Below are 23,415 nucleotides of genomic sequence, written 5' to 3' on the forward strand. Positions count from 1 at the left end.
TAGTTTTTAATGAATTATGGATTAAGTAAGAGTTCATTATATTCAAAATTGTCAATATCGATAAAATAAATATTATAATAAGCAATTATGAAACATTTCATCGAAAAATTGTTCATATTGTCCACAAGATGAACTAATTTCTTCAATGTGATGAGGTCTGCGGATTTGCACATATGCCAGGTCAAGGTGTTGCAAGGCCTACGGGTCACAGCGTGGAAGTCATCACAAATGTAATGGAGAACAGTAAGGACAACTCAAGGAATATGAAACCAAAGGCACAAAACGCTCTCCAGCAAGTGGCGTTTGGACCTAGGGTGAAGATAATTCGACCGAACAACCAAATCAGAGAACTGCAGACAGTCATTCGTGAGGCGTAAGTACATGACAGGCTCAGTATGCGTAATCCTTGAAATTGAACTTGAGTGGATCGAGCGCCACCCCGAGTTCAAATTCAATAATATTCGTTCCCAAATACCGTTGAAGTAGCCACAGTCAGCTGGCGCACACGTGATAATAAAATAAATACGATATTTACTATATTGGGGCCGCCATCTTGAATGACGCATAAAACTAAATAAGAGACAAGTTGTGAAACGCGTTTTTCAGATACCTACAAATCAGGACAAAAATACCAATCTTTCACAAAAATACGGTCCGTTGGGGTTATATCCCGACCCCCCACTCCCTATATTTAGGGGGGGCCTATGCTTGTTCCCTCATTTTTTTTTACCCCCCCCCCCCCTATCTGGGGAAAAGAAGAAAATTTAACCCCCCCTTTCACGGGCTTTCCGATGAATTTCACCCCCTATCTAGGGAACTTTTCAGTCCAGAACTCCTTTTAAACCCCCCTTTTTTGTATATCTCGGGAAGTGTTTTGAAATACACCCCCTATTTTGAGAATCTCGGGAAAACAAGCAAAAAATACCCCCTTTTCTACGATTTTCTCGGGAAAATGTTCCCGAGACAGATCGTCAAAAAGTACCCTCTTTCCCCAGAAAATGGGAACGCGCATGCGGCCCCCTATGGATCCTGAGTGTGTGTGTGTGTGTGGGGGGGGGGTTATATTAAGCCAACCGATAACAAAATTCGGCCGAATTCGTCGTTTTTGTGTGGAAAAATCCCTTGCATACGAACACCTAATTACGCGAAGAACATAGAACACTAAGTCGGTGTGGTTAAAAAAAAGTAAAAACTGCAATATAACAATTAATATTGTTTTATTATTTTTTTACAGTAGCACATCAAGAGGAGATTTTGTATTTTATGCTGATAGACTTGTAAGTGTTTAGAGAAGTGCATTTGATTTCATAAGATAGATGTACATATTCCTGCTTAAAATTGAAACAACTTTTTTAATAGAAAATATCTTGCAAGCCGAAAACACAATCAGTAAAACAAACATGATTGAAAATAATATTTTTAGATTGATCCCAAATAATAACTTGCTCCATGGATTCTTGCTTACAGCAGTTCTGAGATTTATTCAGACAGTCAGCAGGACAGCTTGCAACTTTGCAAAACAATTGGGATTTTGTCCAATCAAGACTTGATAGTGTTGTTTCACTTCATTATAATAGATGAGGGTAAAGCAAATATTTAAAAAAAAAATTGTAATATTGATGTTTATTTTTCAAATATTACTAAAATTAGATATGGTGTGGATAGACAAGTGCAGAATAGTTATTGAATATGTGCATTTCAAGGATTATTTTTTTATTAATTTTAATTAAGTTTTCAACAAAATTTTTTGTCGCAATCTTTTTTGCATTTGCACATGTGTGTTTACCATCTGGTACATGGTTTGAACTGCACATATGCTTTATTCGTGTTCAGTTACTGTTTTCATTCATCATCGGGTTTTTTTTTCTGCTTAGCATTATTGAATAGTTCTGTGTCATTAAATATAGATTAGACTGGTTGTGGAAGAGGGGCTGAACCAGTTGCCATACTCACAAGTCACAGTGAAAACATCAACTAATATGGACTATGAAGGAATACAATTTCAGAAGGGAAATTGTGGAGTTAGCATCATGCGAAGTGGTAAGTAACAGTGATTGGTCAGTATAGAATCTAGGGTTTAGTATGTAACAGTGATTGGTCAGTATAGAATCTAGAGTTTAATAAGTAACAGTGATTGGTCAGTATAGAATCTAGGGTTTAGTAAGTAACAGTGATTGGTCAGTATAGAATCTAGGGTTTAGTAAGTAACAGTGATTGGTCAGTATAGAATCTAGGGTTCAGTAAGTAACAGAGATTGGTCAGTATAGAATCTAGGGTTTAGTATGTAACAGTGATTGGTCAGTATAGAATCTAGGGTTTAGTATGTAACAGTGATTGGTCAGTATAGAATCTAGGATTTAGTATGTAACAGTGATTGGTCAGTATAGAATCTAGGGTTTAGTAAGTAACAGTGATTGGTCAGTATAGAATCTAGGGTTTAGTATGTAACAGTGATTGGTCAGTATAGAATCTAGGGTTTAGTAAGTAACAGTGATTGGTCAGTATAGAATATAGGGTTCAGTAAGTAACAGTGATTGGTCAGTATAGAATCTAGGGTTTAGTATGTAACAGTGATTGGTCAGTATAGAATCTAGGGTTTAGTAAGTAACAGTGATTGGTCAGTATAGAATATAGGGTTTAATAAGTAACAGTGATTGGTCAGTATATAATCTAGGGTTTAGTAAGTAACAGTGATTGGTCAGTATAGAATATAGGGTTTAATAAGTAACAGTGATTGGTCAGTATAGAATCTAGGATTTAGTAAGTAACAGTGATTGGTCAGTATAGAATCTAGGGTTTAGTAAGTAACAGTGATTGGTCAGTATAGAACCTAGGGTTTAGTAAGTAACAGTGATTGGTCAGTATAGAATTTGGGGTTTAGTATGTAACAGTGATTGGTCAGTATAGAATCTAGGGTTTAGTAAGTAACAGTGATTGATCAGTATAGAATCTAGGGTTTAGTATGTAACAGTGATTGGTCAGTATATAATCTAGGGTTTAGTAAGTAACAGTGATTGGTCAGTATAGTATCTAGGATTTAGTAAGTAACAGTGATTGGTCAGTATAGAATCTAGGGTTTAGTAAGTAACAGTGATTGGTCAGTATAGAATATAGGGTTTAATAAGTAACAGTGATTGGTCAGTATAGAATCTAGGATTTAGTAAGTAACAGTGATTGGTCAGTATAGAATCTAGGGTTTAGTAAGTAACAGTGATTGGTCAGTATAGAACCTAGGGTTTAGTAAGTAACAGTGATTGGTCAGTATATAATTTGGGGTTTAGTAACAGTGATTGGTCAGTATAGAATCTAGGGTTCAGTAAGTAACAGTGATTGGTCAGTATATAATCTAGGGTTTAGTATGTAACAGTGATTGGTTAGTATAGAATCTAGGGTTTAGTAAGTAACAGTGATTGGTCAGTATAGTATCTAGGATTTAGTAAGTAACAGTGATTGGTCAGTATAGAATCTAGGATTTAGTAAGTAACAGTGATTGGTCAGTATAGAATCTAGGATTTAGTAAGTAACAGTGATTGGTCAGTATAGAATCTAGGGTTTAGTAAGTAACAGTGATTGGTCAGTATAGAATCTAGGGTTCAGTATGTAACAGTGATTGGTCAGTATAGAATCTAGGGTTTAGTAAGTAACAGTGATTGGTCAGTATAGAATCTAGGGTTTAGTAAGTAACAGTGATTGGTCAGTATAGAATCTAGGGTTTAGTAAGTAACAGTGATTGGTCAGTATAGAATCTAGGGTTTAGTAAGTAACAGTGATTGGTCAGTATAGAATCTAGGGTTTAGTAAGTAACAGTGATTGGTCAGTATAGAATCTAGGGTTTAGTAAGTAACAGTGATTGGTCAGTATAGAATCTAGGGTTTAGTAAGTAACAGTGATTGGTCAGTATAGAATCTAGAATTTAGTAAGTAACAGTGATTGGTCAGTATAGAACCTAGGGTTTAGTAAGTAACAGTGATTGGTCAGTATAGTATCTAGGGTTTAGTAAGTAACAGTGATTGGTCAGTATAGAATATAGGGTTTAATAAGTAACAGTGATTGGTCAGTATAGAATTTAGGATTTAGTAAGTAACAGTGATTGGTCAGTATAGAATCTAGGGTTTAGTAAGTAACAGTGATTGGTCAGTATAGAATCTAGGGTTTAGTAAGTAACAGTGATTGGTCAGTATAGAACCTAGGGTTTAGTAAGTAACAGTGATTGGTCAGTATAGAATTTTGGGTTTAGTAAGTAACAGTGATTGGTCAGTATAGAATCTAGGGTTTAGTATGTAACAGTGATTGGTCAGTATAGAATCTAGGGTTTAGTATGTAACAGTGATTGGTCAGTATAGAATCTAGGGTTTAGTAAGTAACAGTGATTGGTCAGTATAGAATCTAGGATTTAGTAAGTAACAGTGATTGGTCAGTATAGAATCCTGGATTTAGTAAGTAACAGTGATTGGTCAGTATAGAATCTAGGATTTAGTAAGTAACAGTGATTGGTCAGTATAGAATCTAGGATTTAGTAAGTAACAGTGATTGGTCAGTATAGAATCTAGGATTTAGTAAGTAACAGTGATTGGTCAGTATAGAATCTAGGATTTAGTAAGTAACAGTGATTGGTCAGTATAGAATCTAGGGTTTAGTAAGTAACTGATTGGTCAGTATAGTATCTAGGATTTAGTAAGTAACAGTGATTGGTCAGTATAGAATCTAGGATTTAGTAAGTAACAGTGATTGGTCAGTATAGAATCTAGGGTTTAGTAAGTAACAGTGATTGGTTAGTATAGAATCTAGGGTTTAGTAAGTAACAGTGATTGGTCAGTATAGAATCTAGGGTTTAGTATGTAACAGTGATTGGTCAGTATAGAATCTAGGGTTTAGTATGTAACAGTGATTGGTCAGTATAGAATCTAGGGTTTAATATGTAACAGTGATTGGTCAGTATAGAATCTAGGGTTTAGTAAGTAACAGTGATTGGTCAGTATAGAATCTAGGGTTCAGTAAGTAACAGTGATTGGTCAGTATAGAATCTAGGATTTAGTAAGTAACAGTGATTGGTTAGTATAGAATCTAGGGTTTAGTAAGTAACAGTGATTGGTCAGTATAGAATCTAGGGTTCAGTAAGTAACAGTGATTGGTCAGTATAGAATCTAGGGTTTAGTATGTTACAGTGATTGGTCAGTATAGAATCTAGGGTTTAGTATGTAACAGTGATGAGTCAGTATAGAATCTAGGGTTTAGTATGTAACAGTGATTGGTCAGTATAGAATCTAGGGTTTAGTATGTTACAGTGATTAGTCAGTATAGAATCTAGGGTTTAGTAAGTAACAGTGATTGGTCAGTATAGAATCTAGGGTTTAGTATGTAACAGTGATTGGTCAGTATAGAATCTAGGGTTTAGTATGTTACAGTGATTGGTCAGTATAGAATCTAGGGTTCAGTAAGTAACAGTGATTGGTCAGTATAGAATCTAGGGTTTAGTATGTAACAGTGATTGGTCAGTATAGAATCTAGGGTTTAGTAAGTAACAGTGATTGGTCAGTATAGAATATAGGGTTCAGTAAGTAACAGTGATTGGTCAGTATAGAATCTAGGGTTTAGTATGTAACAGTGATTGGTCAGTATAGAATCTAGGGTTTAGTAAGTAACAGTGATTGGTCAGTATAGAATATAGGGTTTAATAAGTAACAGTGATTGGTCAGTATATAATCTAGGGTTTAGTAAGTAACAGTGATTGGTCAGTATAGAATATAGGGTTTAATAAGTAACAGTGATTGGTCAGTATAGAATCTAGGATTTAGTAAGTAACAGTGATTGGTCAGTATAGAATCTAGGGTTTAGTAAGTAACAGTGATTGGTCAGTATAGAACCTAGGGTTTAGTAAGTAACAGTGATTGGTCAGTATAGAATTTGGGGTTTAGTATGTAACAGTGATTGGTCAGTATAGAATCTAGGGTTTAGTAAGTAACAGTGATTGATCAGTATAGAATCTAGGGTTTAGTATGTAACAGTGATTGGTCAGTATATAATCTAGGGTTTAGTAAGTAACAGTGATTGGTCAGTATAGTATCTAGGATTTAGTAAGTAACAGTGATTGGTCAGTATAGAATCTAGGGTTTAGTAAGTAACAGTGATTGGTCAGTATAGAATATAGGGTTTAATAAGTAACAGTGATTGGTCAGTATAGAATCTAGGATTTAGTAAGTAACAGTGATTGGTCAGTATAGAATCTAGGGTTTAGTAAGTAACAGTGATTGGTCAGTATAGAACCTAGGGTTTAGTAAGTAACAGTGATTGGTCAGTATATAATTTGGGGTTTAGTAACAGTGATTGGTCAGTATAGAATCTAGGGTTCAGTAAGTAACAGTGATTGGTCAGTATATAATCTAGGGTTTAGTATGTAACAGTGATTGGTTAGTATAGAATCTAGGGTTTAGTAAGTAACAGTGATTGGTCAGTATAGTATCTAGGATTTAGTAAGTAACAGTGATTGGTCAGTATAGAATCTAGGATTTAGTAAGTAACAGTGATTGGTCAGTATAGAATCTAGGATTTAGTAAGTAACAGTGATTGGTCAGTATAGAATCTAGGGTTTAGTAAGTAACAGTGATTGGTCAGTATAGAATCTAGGGTTCAGTATGTAACAGTGATTGGTCAGTATAGAATCTAGGGTTTAGTAAGTAACAGTGATTGGTCAGTATAGAATCTAGGGTTTAGTAAGTAACAGTGATTGGTCAGTATAGAATCTAGGGTTTAGTAAGTAACAGTGATTGGTCAGTATAGAATCTAGGGTTTAGTAAGTAACAGTGATTGGTCAGTATAGAATCTAGGGTTTAGTAAGTAACAGTGATTGGTCAGTATAGAATCTAGGGTTTAGTAAGTAACAGTGATTGGTCAGTATAGAATCTAGGGTTTAGTAAGTAACAGTGATTGGTCAGTATAGAATCTAGAATTTAGTAAGTAACAGTGATTGGTCAGTATAGAACCTAGGGTTTAGTAAGTAACAGTGATTGGTCAGTATAGTATCTAGGGTTTAGTAAGTAACAGTGATTGGTCAGTATAGAATATAGGGTTTAATAAGTAACAGTGATTGGTCAGTATAGAATTTAGGATTTAGTAAGTAACAGTGATTGGTCAGTATAGAATCTAGGGTTTAGTAAGTAACAGTGATTGGTCAGTATAGAATCTAGGGTTTAGTAAGTAACAGTGATTGGTCAGTATAGAACCTAGGGTTTAGTAAGTAACAGTGATTGGTCAGTATAGAATTTTGGGTTTAGTAAGTAACAGTGATTGGTCAGTATAGAATCTAGGGTTTAGTATGTAACAGTGATTGGTCAGTATAGAATCTAGGGTTTAGTATGTAACAGTGATTGGTCAGTATAGAATCTAGGGTTTAGTAAGTAACAGTGATTGGTCAGTATAGAATCTAGGATTTAGTAAGTAACAGTGATTGGTCAGTATAGAATCCAGGATTTAGTAAGTAACAGTGATTGGTCAGTATAGAATCTAGGATTTAGTAAGTAACAGTGATTGGTCAGTATAGAATCTAGGATTTAGTAAGTAACAGTGATTGGTCAGTATAGAATCTAGGATTTAGTAAGTAACAGTGATTGGTCAGTATAGAATCTAGGATTTAGTAAGTAACAGTGATTGGTCAGTATAGAATCTAGGGTTTAGTAAGTAACTGATTGGTCAGTATAGTATCTAGGATTTAGTAAGTAACAGTGATTGGTCAGTATAGAATCTAGGATTTAGTAAGTAACAGTGATTGGTCAGTATAGAATCTAGGGTTTAGTAAGTAACAGTGATTGGTTAGTATAGAATCTAGGGTTTAGTAAGTAACAGTGATTGGTCAGTATAGAATCTAGGGTTTAGTATGTAACAGTGATTGGTCAGTATAGAATCTAGGGTTTAGTATGTAACAGTGATTGGTCAGTATAGAATCTAGGGTTTAATATGTAACAGTGATTGGTCAGTATAGAATCTAGGGTTTAGTAAGTAACAGTGATTGGTCAGTATAGAATCTAGGGTTCAGTAAGTAACAGTGATTGGTCAGTATAGAATCTAGGATTTAGTAAGTAACAGTGATTGGTTAGTATAGAATCTAGGGTTTAGTAAGTAACAGTGATTGGTCAGTATAGAATCTAGGGTTCAGTAAGTAACAGTGATTGGTCAGTATAGAATCTAGGGTTTAGTATGTTACAGTGATTGGTCAGTATAGAATCTAGGGTTTAGTATGTAACAGTGATGAGTCAGTATAGAATCTAGGGTTTAGTATGTAACAGTGATTGGTCAGTATAGAATCTAGGGTTTAGTATGTTACAGTGATTAGTCAGTATAGAATCTAGGGTTTAGTAAGTAACAGTGATTGGTCAGTATAGAATCTAGGGTTTAGTATGTAACAGTGATTGGTCAGTATAGAATCTAGGGTTTAGTATGTTACAGTGATTGGTCAGTATAGAATCTAGGGTTCAGTAAGTAACAGTGATTGGTCAGTATAGAATCTAGGGTTTAGTAAGTAACAGTGATTGGTCAGTATAGAATCTAGGGTTTAGTAAGTAACAGTGATTGGTCAGTATAGAATCTAGGGTTTAATATGTAACAGTGATTGGTCAGTATAGAATCTAGGGTTTAGTAAGTAACAGTGATTGGTCAGTATAGAATCTAGGGTTCAGTAAGTAACAGTGATTGGTCAGTATAGAATCTAGGATTTAGTAAGTAACAGTGATTGGTTAGTATAGAATCTAGGGTTTAGTAAGTAACAGTGATTGGTCAGTATAGAATCTAGGGTTCAGTAAGTAACAGTGATTGGTCAGTATAGAATCTAGGGTTTAGTATGTTACAGTGATTGGTCAGTATAGAATCTAGGGTTTAGTATGTAACAGTGATGAGTCAGTATAGAATCTAGGGTTTAGTATGTAACAGTGATTGGTCAGTATAGAATCTAGGGTTTAGTATGTTACAGTGATTAGTCAGTATAGAATCTAGGGTTTAGTAAGTAACAGTGATTGGTCAGTATAGAATCTAGGGTTTAGTATGTAACAGTGATTGGTCAGTATAGAATCTAGGGTTTAGTATGTTACAGTGATTGGTCAGTATAGAATCTAGGGTTCAGTAAGTAACAGTGATTGGTCAGTATAGAATCTAGGGTTTAGTAAGTAACAGTGATTGGTCAGTATAGAATCTAGGGTTTAGTAAGTAACAGTGATTGGTCAGTATAGAATTTGGGGTTTAGTAACAGTGATTGGTCAGTATAGAATCTAGGGTTTAGTATGTAACAGTGATTGGTCAGTATAGAATATAGGGTTCAGTAAGTAACAGTGATTGGTCAGTATAGAATATAGGGTTCAGTAAGTAACAGTGATTGGTCAGTATAGAATCTAGGGTTTAGTATGTAACAGTGATTGGTCAGTATAGAATCTAGGGTTTAGTGAGTAACAGTGATTGGTCAGTATAGAATCTAGGATTTAGTAAGTAACAGTGATTGGTCAGTATAGAATCTAGGGTTTAGTAAGTAACAGTGATTGGTCAGTATAGAATCTAGGGTTTAGTAAGTAACAGTGATTGGTCAGTATAAAATATAGGGTTTAGTAAGTAACAGTGATTGGTCAGTATAGAATCTAGGATTTAGTAAGTAACAGTGATTGGTCAGTATAGAATCTAGGATTTAGTAAGTAACAGTGATTGGTCAGTATAGAATCTAGGATTTAGTAAGTAACAGTGATTGGTCAGTATAGAATCTAGGGTTTAGTAAGTAACAGTGATTGGTCAGTATAGAACCTAGGGTTTAGTAAGTAACAGTGATTGGTCAGTATATAATTTGGGGTTTAGTAACAGTGATTGGTCAGTATAGAATCTAGGGTTTAGTATGTAACAGTGATTGGTTAGTATAGAATCTAGGGTTTAGTAAGTAACAGTGATTGGTCAGTATAGTATCTAGGATTTAGTAAGTAACAGTGATTGGTCAGTATAGAATCTAGGATTTAGTAAGTAACAGTGATTGGTCAGTATAGAATCTAGGATTTAGTAAGTAACAGTGATTGGTCAGTATAGAATCTAGGGTTTAGTAAGTAACAGTGATTGGTCAGTATAGAATCTAGGGTTCAGTATGTAACAGTGATTGGTCAGTATAGAATCTAGGGTTTAGTAAGTAACAGTGATTGGTCAGTATAGAATATAGGGTTCAGTAAGTAACAGTGATTGGTCAGTATAGAATCTAGGGTTTAGTATGTAACAGTGATTGGTCAGTATAGAATCTAGGGTTTAGTGAGTAACAGTGATTGGTCAGTATAGAATCTAGGATTTAGTAAGTAACAGTGATTGGTCAGTATAGAATCTAGGATTTAGTAAGTAACAGTGATTGGTCAATATAGAATCTAGGGTTTAGTAAGTAACTGATTGGTCAGTATAGTATCTAGGATTTAGTAAGTAACAGTGATTGGTCAGTATAGAATCTAGGATTTAGTAAGTAACAGTGATTGGTCAGTATAGAATCTAGGGTTTAGTAAGTAACAGTGATTGGTTAGTATAGAATCTAGGGTTTAGTAAGTAACAGTGATTGGTCAGTATAGAATCTAGGGTTTAGTATGTAACAGTGATTAGTCAGTATAGAATCTAGGGTTTAGTATGTAACAGTGATTGGTCAGTATAGAATCTAGGGTTTAATATGTAACAGTGATTGGTCAGTATAGAATCTAGGGTTTAGTAAGTAACAGTGATTGGTCAGTATAGAATCTAGGGTTCAGTAAGTAACAGTGATTGGTCAGTATAGAATCTAGGATTTAGTAAGTAACAGTGATTGGTTAGTATAGAATCTAGGGTTTAGTAAGTAACAGTGATTGGTCAGTATAGAATCTAGGGTTCAGTAAGTAACAGTGATTGGTCAGTATAGAATCTAGGGTTTAGTATGTTACAGTGATTGGTCAGTATAGAATCTAGGGTTTAGTATGTAACAGTGATGAGTCAGTATAGAATCTAGGGTTTAGTAAGTAACAGTGATTGATCAGTATATAATCTAGGGTTTAGTATGTAACAGTGATTGGTCAGTATAGAATCTAGGGTTTAGTATGTTACAGTGATTAGTCAGTATAGAATCTAGGGTTTAGTAAGTAACAGTGATTGGTCAGTATAGAATCTAGGGTTTAGTATGTAACAGTGATTGGTCAGTATAGAATCTAGGGTTTAGTATGTTACAGTGATTGGTCAGTATAGAATCTAGGGTTCAGTAAGTAACAGTGATTGGTCAGTATAGAATCTAGGGTTTAGTAAGTAACAGTGATTGGTCAGTATAGAATCTAGGGTTTAGTAAGTAACAGTGATTGGTCAGTATAGAATTTGGGGTTTAGTAACAGTGATTGGTCAGTATAGAATCTAGGGTTTAGTAAGTAACAGTGATTGGTCAGTATAGAATATAGGGTTCAGTAAGTAACAGTGATTGGTCAGTATAGAATCTAGGGTTTAGTATGTAACAGTGATTGGTCAGTATAGAATCTAGGGTTTAGTGAGTAACAGTGATTGGTCAGTATAGAATCTAGGATTTAGTAAGTAACTTACAGTGATTGGTCAGTATAGAATCTAGGGTTTAGTAAGTAACAGTGATTGGTCAGTATAGAATCTAGGGTTTAGTAAGTAACAGTGATTGGTCAGTATAAAATATAGGGTTTAGTAAGTAACAGTGATTGGTCAGTATAGAATCTAGGATTTAGTAAGTAACAGTGATTGGTCAGTATAGAATCTAGGATTTAGTAAGTAACAGTGATTGGTCAGTATAGAATCTAGGATTTAGTAAGTAACAGTGATTGGTCAGTATAGAATCTAGGGTTTAGGAAGTAACAGTGATTGGGTCAGTATAGAATCTAGGGTTTAGTAAGTAACAGTGATTGGTCAGTATAGAATCTAGGGTTTAGTAAGTAACAGTGATTGGTCAGTATAGAATCTAGGATTTAGTAAGTAACAGTGATTGGTCAGTATAGAATCTAGGGTTTAGTAAGTAACAGTGATTGGTCAGTATAGAATATAGGGTTTTATAAGTAACAGTGATTGGTCAGTATAGAATATAGGGTTTTATAAGTAACAGTGATTGGTCAGTATAGAATCTAGGATTTAGTAAGTAACAGTGATTGGTCAGTATAGAATCTAGGATTTAGTAAGTAACAGTGATTGGTCAGTATAAAATCTAGGGTTTAGTAAGTAACAGTGATTGGTCAGTATAGAATCTAGGGTTTAGTAAGTAACAGTGATTGGTCAGTATAGAATCTAGGGTTTAGTAAGTAACTGATTGGTCAGTATAGTATCTAGGATTTAGTAAGTAACTGATTGGTCAGTATAGAATCTAGGATTTAGTAAGTAACAGTGATTGGTCAGTATAGAATCTAGGGTTTAGTAAGTAACTGATTGGTCAGTATAGTATCTAGGATTTAGTAAGTAACAGTGATTGGTCAGTATAGAATCTAGGATTTAGTAAGTAACTGATTGGTCAGTATAGTATCTAGGGTTCAGTAAGTAACAGTGATTGGTCAGTATAGAATCTAGGGTTTAGTAAGTAACAGTGATTGGTCAGTATAGAATCTAGGATTTAGTAAGTAACAGTGATTGGTCAGTATAGAATCTAGGGTTTAGTAAGTAACTGATTGGTCAGTATAGTATCTAGGGTTTAGTAAGTAACAGTGATTGGTCAGTATAGAATCTAGGATTTAGTAAGTAACAGTGGTTGGTCAGTATAGAATCTAGGATTTAGTAAGTAACAGTGATTGGTCAGTATAGAATCTAGGGTTTAGTAAGTAACAGTGATTGGTCAGTATAGAATCTAGGGTTTAGTAAGTGACAGTGATTGGTCAGTATAGAATCTAGGGTTTAGTAAGTAACAGTGATTGGTCAGTATAGAATCTAGGGTTTAGTAAGTAACAGTGATTGGTCAGTATAGAATCTAGGATTTAGTAAGTAACAGTGATTGGTCAGTATAGAATCTAGGATTTAGTAAGTAACAGTGATTGGTCAGTATAGAATCTAGAATTTAGTAAGTAACAGTGATTGGTCAGTATAGAATCTAGGGTTTAGTAAGTAACAGTGATTGGTCAGTATAGAATCTAGGGTTTAGTAAGTAACAGTGATTGGTCAGTATAGAATCTAGGGTTTAGTAAGTAACAGTGATTGGTCAGTATAGAATCTAGGGTTTAGTAAGTAACAGTGATTGGTCAGTATAGAATCTAGGGTTTAGTAAGTAACAGTGATTGGTCAGTATAGAATCTAGGGTTTAGTAAGTAACAGTGATTGGTCAGTATAGAATCTAGAATTTAGTAAGTAACAGTGATTGGTCAGTATAGAACCTAGGGTTTAGTAAGTAACAGTGATTGGTCAGTATAGTATCTAGGGTTTAGTAAGTAACAGTGATTGGTCAGTATAGAATATAGGGTTTAATAAGTAACAGTGATTGGTCAGTATAGAATTTAGGATTTAGTAAGTAACAGTGATTGGTCATTATAGAATCTAGGGTTTAGTAAGTAACAGTGATTGGTCAGTATAGAACCTAGGGTTTAGTAAGTAACAGTGATTGGTCAGTATAGAATCTAGGGTTTAGTATGTAACAGTGATTGGTCAGTATAGAATCTAGGGTTTAGTATGTAACAGTGATTGGTCAGTATAGAATCTAGGGTTTAGTAAGTAACAGTGATTGGTCAGTATAGAATCTAGGATTTAGTAAGTAACAGTGATTGGTCAGTATAGAATCCAGGATTTAGTAAGTAACAGTGATTGGTCAGTATAGAATCTAGGATTTAGTAAGTAACAGTGATTGGTCAGTATAGAATCTAGGATTTAGTAAGTAACAGTGATTGGTCAGTATAGAATCTAGGATTTAGTAAGTAACAGTGATTGGTCAGTATAGAATCTAGGGTTTAGGAAGTAACAGTGATTGGTCAGTATAGAATCTAGGATTTAGTAAGTAACAGTGATTGGTCAGTATAGAATCTAGGGTTTAGTAAGTAACAGTGATTGGTCAGTATAGAATCTAGGGTTTAGTAAGTAACAGTGATTGGTCAGTATAGAATCTAGGGTTTAGTAAGTAACAGTGATTGGTCAGTATAGAATCTAGGGTTTAGTAAGTAACAGTGATTGGTCAGTATAGAATTTGGGGTTTAGTAACAGTGATTGGTCAGTATAGAATCTAGGGTTTAGTATGTAACAGTGATTGGTCAGTATATAATCTAGGGTTTAGTAAGTAACAGTGATTGGTCAGTATAGAATCTAGGGTTTAGTAAGTAACAGTGATTGGTCAGTATAGAATTTGGGGTTTAGTAACAGTGATTGGTCAGTATAGAATCTAGGGTTTAGTATGTAACAGTGATTGGTCAGTATAGAATCTAGGGTTTAGTAAGTAACAGTGATTGGTCAGTATAGTATCTAGGATTTAGTAAGTAACAGTGATTGGTCAGTATAGAATCTAGGGTTTAGTAAGTAACAGTGATTGGTCAGTATAGAATATAGGGTTTAATAAGTAACAGTGATTGGTCAGTATAGAATCTAGGATTTAGTAAGTAACAGTGATTGGTCAGTATAGAATCTAGGGTTTAGTAAGTAACTGATTGGTCAGTATAGTATCTAGGATTTAGTAAGTAACTGATTGGTCAGTATAGAATCTAGGATTTAGTAAGTAACAGTGATTGGTCAGTATAGAATCTAGGGTTTAGTAAGTAACTGATTGGTCAGTATAGTATCTAGGATTTAGTAAGTAACAGTGATTGGTCAGTATAGAATCTAGGATTTAGTAAGTAACTGATTGGTCAGTATAGTATCTAGGGTTCAGTAAGTAACAGTGATTGGTCAGTATAGAATCTAGGGTTTAGTAAGTAACAGTGATTGGTCAGTATAGAATCTAGGATTTAGTAAGTAACAGTGATTGGTCAGTATAGAATCTAGGGTTTAGTAAGTAACTGATTGGTCAGTATAGTATCTAGGGTTTAGTAAGTAACAGTGATTGGTCAGTATAGAATCTAGGATTTAGTAAGTAACAGTGGTTGGTCAGTATAGAATCTAGGATTTAGTAAGTAACAGTGATTGGTCAGTATAGAATCTAGGGTTTAGTAAGTAACAGTGATTGGTCAGTATAGAATCTAGGGTTTAGTAAGTGACAGTGATTGGTCAGTATAGAATCTAGGGTTTAGTAAGTAACAGTGATTGGTCAGTATAGAATCTAGGGTTTAGTAAGTAACAGTGATTGGTCAGTATAGAATCTAGGATTTAGTAAGTAACAGTGATTGGTCAGTATAGAATCTAGGATTTAGTAAGTAACAGTGATTGGTCAGTATAGAATCTAGAATTTAGTAAGTAACAGTGATTGGTCAGTATAGAATCTAGGGTTTAGTAAGTAACAGTGATTGGTCAGTATAGAATCTAGGGTTTAGTAAGTAACAGTGATTGGTCAGTATAGAATCTAGGGTTTAGTAAGTAACAGTGATTGGTCAGTATAGAATCTAGGGTTTAGTAAGTAACAGTGATTGGTCAGTATAGAATCTAGGGTTTAGTAAGTAACAGTGATTGGTCAGTATAGAATCTAGGGTTTAGTAAGTAACAGTGATTGGTCAGTATAGAATCTAGAATTTAGTAAGTAACAGTGATTGGTCAGTATAGAACCTAGGGTTTAGTAAGTAACAGTGATTGGTCAGTATAGTATCTAGGGTTTAGTAAGTAACAGTGATTGGTCAGTATAGAATATAGGGTTTAATAAGTAGCAGTGATTGGTCAGTATAGAATTTAGGATTTAGTAAGTAACAGTGATTGGTCATTATAGAATCTAGGGTTTAGTAAGTAACAGTGATTGGTCAGTATAGAACCTAGGGTTTAGTAAGTAACAGTGATTGGTCAGTATAGAATCTAGGGTTTAGTATGTAACAGTGATTGGTCAGTATAGAATCTAGGGTTTAGTATGTAACAGTGATTGGTCAGTATAGAATCTAGGGTTTAGTAAGTAACAGTGATTGGTCAGTATAGAATCTAGGATTTAGTAAGTAACAGTGATTGGTCAGTATAGAATCCAGGATTTAGTAAGTAACAGTGATTGGTCAGTATAGAATCTAGGATTTAGTAAGTAACAGTGATTGGTCAGTATAGAATCTAGGATTTAGTAAGTAACAGTGATTGGTCAGTATAGAATCTAGGATTTAGTAAGTAACAGTGATTGGTCAGTATAGAATCTAGGGTTTAGGAAGTAACAGTGATTGGTCAGTATAGAATCTAGGATTTAGTAAGTAACAGTGATTGGTCAGTATAGAATCTAGGGTTTAGTAAGTAACAGTGATTGGTCAGTATAGAATCTAGGGTTTAGTAAGTAACAGTGATTGGTCAGTATAGAATCTAGGGTTTAGTAAGTAACAGTGATTGGTCAGTATAGAATCTAGGGTTTAGTAAGTAACAGTGATTGGTCAGTATAGAATTTGGGGTTTAGTAACAGTGATTGGTCAGTATAGAATCTAGGGTTTAGTAAGTAACAGTGATTGGTCAGTATAGAATATAGGGTTTAATAAGTAACAGTGATTGGTCAGTATAGAATCTAGGGTTTAGTAAGTAACAGTGATTGGTCAGTATAGAATCTAGGGTTTAGTAAGTAACAGTGATTGGTCAGTATAGAATTTGGGGTTTAGTAACAGTGATTGGTCAGTATAGAATCTAGGGTTTAGTATGTAACAGTGATTGGTCAGTATAGAATCTAGGGTTTAGTAAGTAACAGTGATTGGTCAGTATAGAATCTAGGGTTTAGTAAGTAACAGTGATTGGTCAGTATAGAATTTGGGGTTTAGTAACAGTGATTGGTCAGTATAGAATCTAGGGTTTAGTATGTAACAGTGATTGGTCAGTATATAATCTAGGGTTTAGTAAGTAACAGTGATTGGTCAGTATAGTATCTAGGATTTAGTAAGTAACAGTGATTGGTCAGTATAGAATCTAGGGTTTAGTAAGTAACAGTGATTGGTCAGTATAGAATATAGGGTTTAATAAGTAACAGTGATTGGTCAGTATAGAATCTAGGATTTAGTAAGTAACAGTGATTGGTCAGTATATAATTTGGGGTTTAGTAACAGTGATTGGTCAGTATAGAATCTAGGGTTTAGTATGTAACAGTGATTGGTCAGTATAGAATCTAGGGTTTAGTATGTAACAGTGATTGGTCAGTATAGAACCTAGGGTTTAGTAAGTAACAGTGATTGGTCAGTATAGTATCTAGGGTTTAGTAAGTAACAGTGATTGGTCAGTATAGAATCTAGGATTTAGTAAGTAACAGTGATTGGTCAGTATAGTATCTAGGATTTAGTAAGTAACAGTGATTGGTCAGTATAGAACCTAGGGTTTAGTAAGTAACAGTGATTGGTCAGTATAGAATCTCGGGTTTAGTATGTAACAGTGATTGGTCAGTATAGAACCTAGGGTTTAGTAAGTAACAGTGATTGGTCAGTATAGTATCTAGGATTTAGTAAGTAACAGTGATTGGTCAGTATAGAATCTAGGATTTAGTAAGTAACAGTGATTGGTCAGTATAGTATCTAGGATTTAGTAAGTAACAGTGATTGGTCAGTATAGAACCTAGGGTTTAGTAAGTAACAGTGATTGGTCAGTATAGAATCTCGGGTTTAGTATGTAACAGTGATTGGTCAGTATAGAACCTAGGGTTTAGTAAGTAACAGTGATTGGTCAGTATAGAATCTAGGGTTTAGTAAGTAACAGTGATTGGTCAGTATAGAATCTAGGGTTTAGTATGTAACAGTGATTGGTTAGTATAGAATCTAGGGTTTAGTATGTAACAGTGATTGGTTAGTATAGAATCTAGGGTTTAGTAAGTAACAGTGATTGGTCAGTATAGTATCTAGGATTTAGTAAGTAACAGTGATTGGTCAGTATAGAATCTAGGATTTAGTAAGTAACAGTGATTGGTCAGTATAGAATCTAGGATTTAGTAAGTAACAGTGATTGGTCAGTATAGAATCTAGGGTTTAGTAAGTAACAGTGATTGGTCAGTATAGAATCTAGGGTTCAGTATGTAACAGTGATTGGTCAGTATAGAATCTAGGGTTTAGTAAGTAACAGTGATTGGTCAGTATAGAATATAGGGTTCAGTAAGTAACAGTGATTGGTCAGTATAGAATCTAGGGTTTAGTATGTAACAGTGATTGGTCAGTATAGAATCTAGGGTTTAGTGAGTAACAGTGATTGGTCAGTATAGAATCTAGGATTTAGTAAGTAACAGTGATTGGTCAGTATAGAATCTAGGATTTAGTAAGTAACAGTGATTGGTCAATATAGAATCTAGGGTTTAGTAAGTAACTGATTGGTCAGTATAGTATCTAGGATTTAGTAAGTAACAGTGATTGGTCAGTATAGAATCTAGGATTTAGTAAGTAACAGTGATTGGTCAGTATAGAATCTAGGGTTTAGTAAGTAACAGTGATTGGTTAGTATAGAATCTAGGGTTTAGTAAGTAACAGTGATTGGTCAGTATAGAATCTAGGGTTTAGTATGTAACAGTGATTGGTCAGTATAGAATCTAGGGTTTAGTAAGTAACAGTGATTGGTCAGTATAGAATCTAGGGTTTAGTAAGTAACAGTGATTGGTCAGTATAGAATCTAGGGTTTAATATGTAACAGTGATTGGTCAGTATAGAATCTAGGGTTTAGTAAGTAACAGTGATTGGTCAGTATAGAATCTAGGGTTTAGTAAGTAACAGTGATTGGTCAGTATAGAATCTAGGGTTTAGTATGTAACAGTGATTGGTCAGTATAGAATCTAGGGTTTAGTATGTTACAGTGATTGGTCAGTATAGAATCTAGGGTTCAGTAAGTAACAGTGATTGGTCAGTATAGAATCTAGGGTTTAGTAAGTAACAGTGATTAGTCAGTATAGAATCTAGGGTTTACTAAGTAACAGTGATTGGTCAGTATAGAATTTGGGGTTTAGTAAGTAACAGTGATTGGTCAGTATAGAATCTAGGGTTTAGTATGTAACAGTGATTGGTCAGTATAGAATCTAGGGTTTAGTAAGTAACAGTGATTGGTCAGTATAGAATCTAGGGTTTAGTAAGTAACAGTGATTGGTCAGTATAGAATCTGGGGTTTAGTAAGTAACAGTGATTGGTCAGTATTGAATCTAGGGTTTAGTAAGTAACAGTGATTGGTCAGTATAGAATCTAGGGTTTAGTAAGTAACAGTGATTGGTCAGTATTGAATCTAGGGTTTAGTAAGTAACAGTGATTGGTCAGTATAGAATCTAGGGTTTAGTAAGTAACAGTGATTAGTCAGTATAGAATCTAGGGTTTACTAAGTAACAGTGATTGGTCAGTATAGAATTTGGGGTTTAGTAAGTAACAGTGATTGGTCAGTATAGAATCTAGGGTTTAGTATGTAACAGTGATTGGTCAGTATAGAATCTAGGGTTTAGTAAGTAACAGTGATTGGTCAGTATAGAATCTAGGGTTTAGTAAGTAACAGTGATTGGTCAGTATAGAATCTGGGGTTTAGTAAGTAACAGTGATTGGTCAGTATTGAATCTAGGGTTTAGTAAGTAACAGTGATTGGTCAGTATAGAATCTAGGGTTTAGTAAGTAACAGTGATTGGTCAGTATTGAATCTAGGGTTTAGTAAGTAACAGTGATTGGTCAGTATAGAATCTAGGGTTTAGTAAGAAGGTTAGGCAAAGCATACCATCTAGACATTGAGTATGGCAACATTGTCTGATTCTAGCAAGGGCCTGTTTGTTCTAATGAAATGTAACATAAAAAATTGCATTTAACTCTAATCTTATTTCAAAGAAACAAACCACAGAAAAATTACATTTTTGAATTAAAAAAAAAATCAAATAATTTTTTGCAAAGAAAGGAATTTGATAGAACTAATAATATTTTACTTTTAGTATTTATACATGTACCTCAAGAAAAAGAAATACTTCAGATGAAATGTGAAATGATTTTTTGCAGGTGAAGCCATGGAACAGGGATTGCGTGACTGCTGCAGGTCAATACGGATTGGTAAAATATTAATTAAAAGTGATGAGGAGACTCAAGAAGCAAGAATTTTCTATGCCAAACTACCTCAAGATATTGATCAGAGAAAAGTGTTATTGATGTACCCCATACTAAGTAAGTTAAGATTCTCTATAAGGTTGATATTGCATGGTTTACACCAGAGTTATTGCATAAGAGTTGTCGAGGTTTGGTACTTTCTTGATTGTTTTGAGTGTTAGTAAATTGGATAATTTTGAGCAGAAAACAAAAAATGGTAAACATCTGTAATATAATATGAGGTTATTATGAGGATACGGAATAGTATGCACGAAGACAATACAGCGGGAGTATTGAACATTGCGCAGAGGAGGTCGATGCAACGGCATACTCTCTGAGTGCATACTTTGTGGTATCCTCACAATAACCTTATTATTATACATATTTTTCTCTAAAGAATAAATGGGAACCCTGGGGGCTTCCATCTTTGTTTTTATTATTAGAGGACGCTCATGCGTGTAATCGGTACATATTTGGAATTCGTGTTTCTTAATATGGTAGGACGAAAATACCTAATGCAGTACCGCAAAATTACAGCATGCTATAACGTATGGCGTTACATTGAGAGATGTACATGTATAATAATATTTAGTACATGTATCTCTATTTACTACATTTCTGCTGACAGAGATGGTATCATGGTCATCGCTCCATAATTTGTAATACACAATAGAGTCTAATGACAATAAACACAATAGGTGATTGAAATTTTCTATTGTTAGGTAAATTAGCCAATTATTTTGTTTTGCTATTTTCCCACAAGTGGAGAACACTTTTTCCTGCTATACTGATTTTATGACAGCTACTCTCCGCTGTGCATCAAGAAACCAAGTCTATATTTATTTTAAGTTGCAAAGAACGCCTATAAAATCCTATATTTGTAAACAACTGTCATCCATTAACTTTACTCATTATCAGAAAATTACTTTTGTTTGAGAAGTTATGACCTTTGTTCTCTGAATATATTTTGTTACCCCATTATCTCATCAGATATTGAAATTGTTTTAATTGTTAGGTTCTGGTAACACAGTTATACAAGCAGTAAATGTATTACATGAACATGGAGTCAAAGACAAAAATATTTTTCTTCTAAATATATTCACAACACCACAAGGTTAGTTATCCTGTTGTATCTTTCCTTCAATAAGTCAATCGGAAAAGGCCATATGTAAACAAAATAATCGGTACTGTTTTCTGATAGACCCTGGAAAAAATGGATTTACCTCGCCTTCTTTCATGTTAAACAACTGGTCTGTACGCCATAACATACAAGTGCTTACCACAATCCACAATCCTATCCAAGATGGCTGACTGTCGGCCATTTTAATGCTAAAATAGCACATCACCTTCGAACAAGAGGATTCCAGAAAATGTAGAGGTATTCCAGGATTTCAGAAGATTGACAATAACAAACTGGTTTGAAAGATGCCTGGAGCAAACTACACAAAATTCAGTTTTTACAGGAAAGCAACACGTTTTATGTGCTAATTAGCTGTTTTTCTTCAAAATCAGTTCAAGTCAGAGATTTGGAATGAAAATGACTCATTGGCCACAGATACAAGTAGCTGTAACTTTAAACCAAATATTACTATAGCAACTAGTTCCTGGAGTGGTTGTTATTTTTACTTGCTCATTGGCAGCCCACTCAAACAACGCCATGTTCCTGATATAGCATAATGGGATGGACACTTAAGATAGAATCCACCGAATCAACTAAATTTGATTGCTGTGCTGGACAATTTAAGCACATTGCGTCAAATTTGAAATGCAATTGAAATGTTTTTATATTTGCTTATCTGTTTGATTGAAAACAGTGCTACGCAACAACCTCATTTTGCTATATCAGGATCCATGGTGGTAACCAAATGTAAATAATGCCCACTCTGACAACGCTGTGGGATCCAGGGCTATATAGCACTAGTCCAATACCTGTTTTTTTTCTTGACAGCTATCAGAGCAGTAGTGGATGAACACCCAGAGCTGACAGTATTAACAACTGAAGTGCATCCAGTTACTCCTAATCACTTTGGACAGAAGTATTTTGGCACCGATTAGTACATATATTTTATATTTCTTATTTATACTGACAAAGACATGTATCCTATATAATCTTAGATTATTTTAACATTAAAAAAACTCTTTACTACCTTATGCATTTGTGGAGGTATGAAGATGCATCCCTGAAAACCACCACTAGTCTTGCCTTACTCAACTTTGATCAGAATCTTATATTTAGTGCATCATTAGCCACTGTTATGGTATTAGCAAGTCAGGGAATAATAGCAGGTCAGTAGCATAACCAAGTTTTTTAGCTCCGGTGTTGACTTTGTCGAGCAGAGTTTATCATATGAATGATTATCAGTCGGCACCAGTGTCGGGGGGGGGGGGGGGTAATTCTTATTGCTTTGATACTTAGTGTATATGTACCTTGGGCAGACTCATAAAAGTGCATGTGAAGAATGATGCCCTCTATTGACCACAATGAAAACCGAAAGTCCGATTGCTTTGATATTATACGTATAGGTAGTACAGATTTGTTCATTTTCTAATATCTTCAGTTCTGTAATTGAAACGTGCAGAGCTATCTCAGCCGGAAAGGCTGCTTGTTTTTTTTCAGCTTAATCTTGCTCTCCTGAATATGGTTGTATTAGTCATTTGGTGGAAGCGGAGGTGTTTAACCTTTTCACCACCAGAATCGCATTCAAATTATTCTACACTTTTTTTCTGATATTCTTCAATATTTCTGGAAATGAACCCTAATTTTGGAGTCAATTTTCACTCAAAAAAAATTGTTTTTTTGTCCCAATCTTCTAAAGGAAAGTGCAGACTATTTTGTCAATTTGTGATGAATAGAAGGAACTGGTGGTGAAAAGGTTTAAGTGCTCACAGTTGGTTTGTTTCAAAGTTTTGAAAAAAACAAACAATTTTTTAATGAAAGTACTAGTGGCTTTGTTCAATATACTTTACACTTAGATTGTTGTTGTGGTTCCTTGTCAAGATCAATTCAATTCTTTACAACAATCAACCTCACTGTCAAAACAAAGTTGAAAATGTTCTTTACAAAATAAGGTTAAACATTTCTGGTCAGTTGTTCGAACGCAGTCTGAAAACAGAGACTTATGGATTGACCTCTGTGCGGAAGTCCATGCTTATATCATAGGTATGCCTGGACCGATTACTTTCAAACTTCACACATAAATTGTACATATGCACGGTGACAATTATTTTCATGATCTGATTCAAGATGGCCAAATGGCAGCCATATTTGTGCTGAAAAATGCACAAGGTCTGGCATTCCGCAACCGGATCTCGGCTGTTTACAGATGGATTTCGTTCAAACTTGATACATACATTGGACAATACGAGGCCTTGATGCACATCA

At 34.6% G+C, this 23,415-nt stretch overlaps 1 protein-coding gene across 1 annotated transcript; it reads left to right on the forward strand.

Moving 5' to 3' along the window:
* Window positions 1-150: 150 nt before the first annotated feature.
* LOC102807454 (uracil phosphoribosyltransferase homolog) lies at window positions 151-22,184 on the forward strand. Its single transcript, XM_085504867.1, has 6 exons — window positions 151-373; window positions 1,235-1,277; window positions 1,908-2,040; window positions 19,950-20,111; window positions 21,049-21,147; window positions 21,982-22,184. Exons 1-6 carry the CDS (start codon window positions 174-176, stop codon window positions 22,086-22,088), a joined length of 744 nt encoding a protein of 247 aa, XP_085360993.1. The 5' UTR covers window positions 151-173; the 3' UTR covers window positions 22,089-22,184.
* Window positions 22,185-23,415: the final 1,231 nt, after the last annotated feature.

Source organism: Saccoglossus kowalevskii, chromosome 11 (assembly GCF_978046115.1).
Source record: "Saccoglossus kowalevskii chromosome 11, keSacKowa6.1, whole genome shotgun sequence".
In the NCBI taxonomy this organism is placed as follows: Eukaryota; Metazoa; Hemichordata; class Enteropneusta; family Harrimaniidae; genus Saccoglossus; species Saccoglossus kowalevskii.

What these genes read in the sequence shown, in the direction of transcription:
- LOC102807454 (XM_085504867.1), top strand. Translation starts at nt 174, where the DNA reads ATGCCAGGTCAAGGTGTTGCAAGGCCTACGGGTCACAGCGTGGAAGTC. An exon ending in AGTTAGCATCATGCGAAGTG is followed by an intron (nt 2,041 to 19,949) that starts GTAAGTAACAGT and finishes GATTTTTTGCAG; the next exon opens with GTGAAGCCATGGAACAGGGA. An exon ending in TATATTCACAACACCACAAG is followed by an intron (nt 21,148 to 21,981) that starts GTTAGTTATCCT and finishes TTTTCTTGACAG; the next exon opens with CTATCAGAGCAGTAGTGGAT.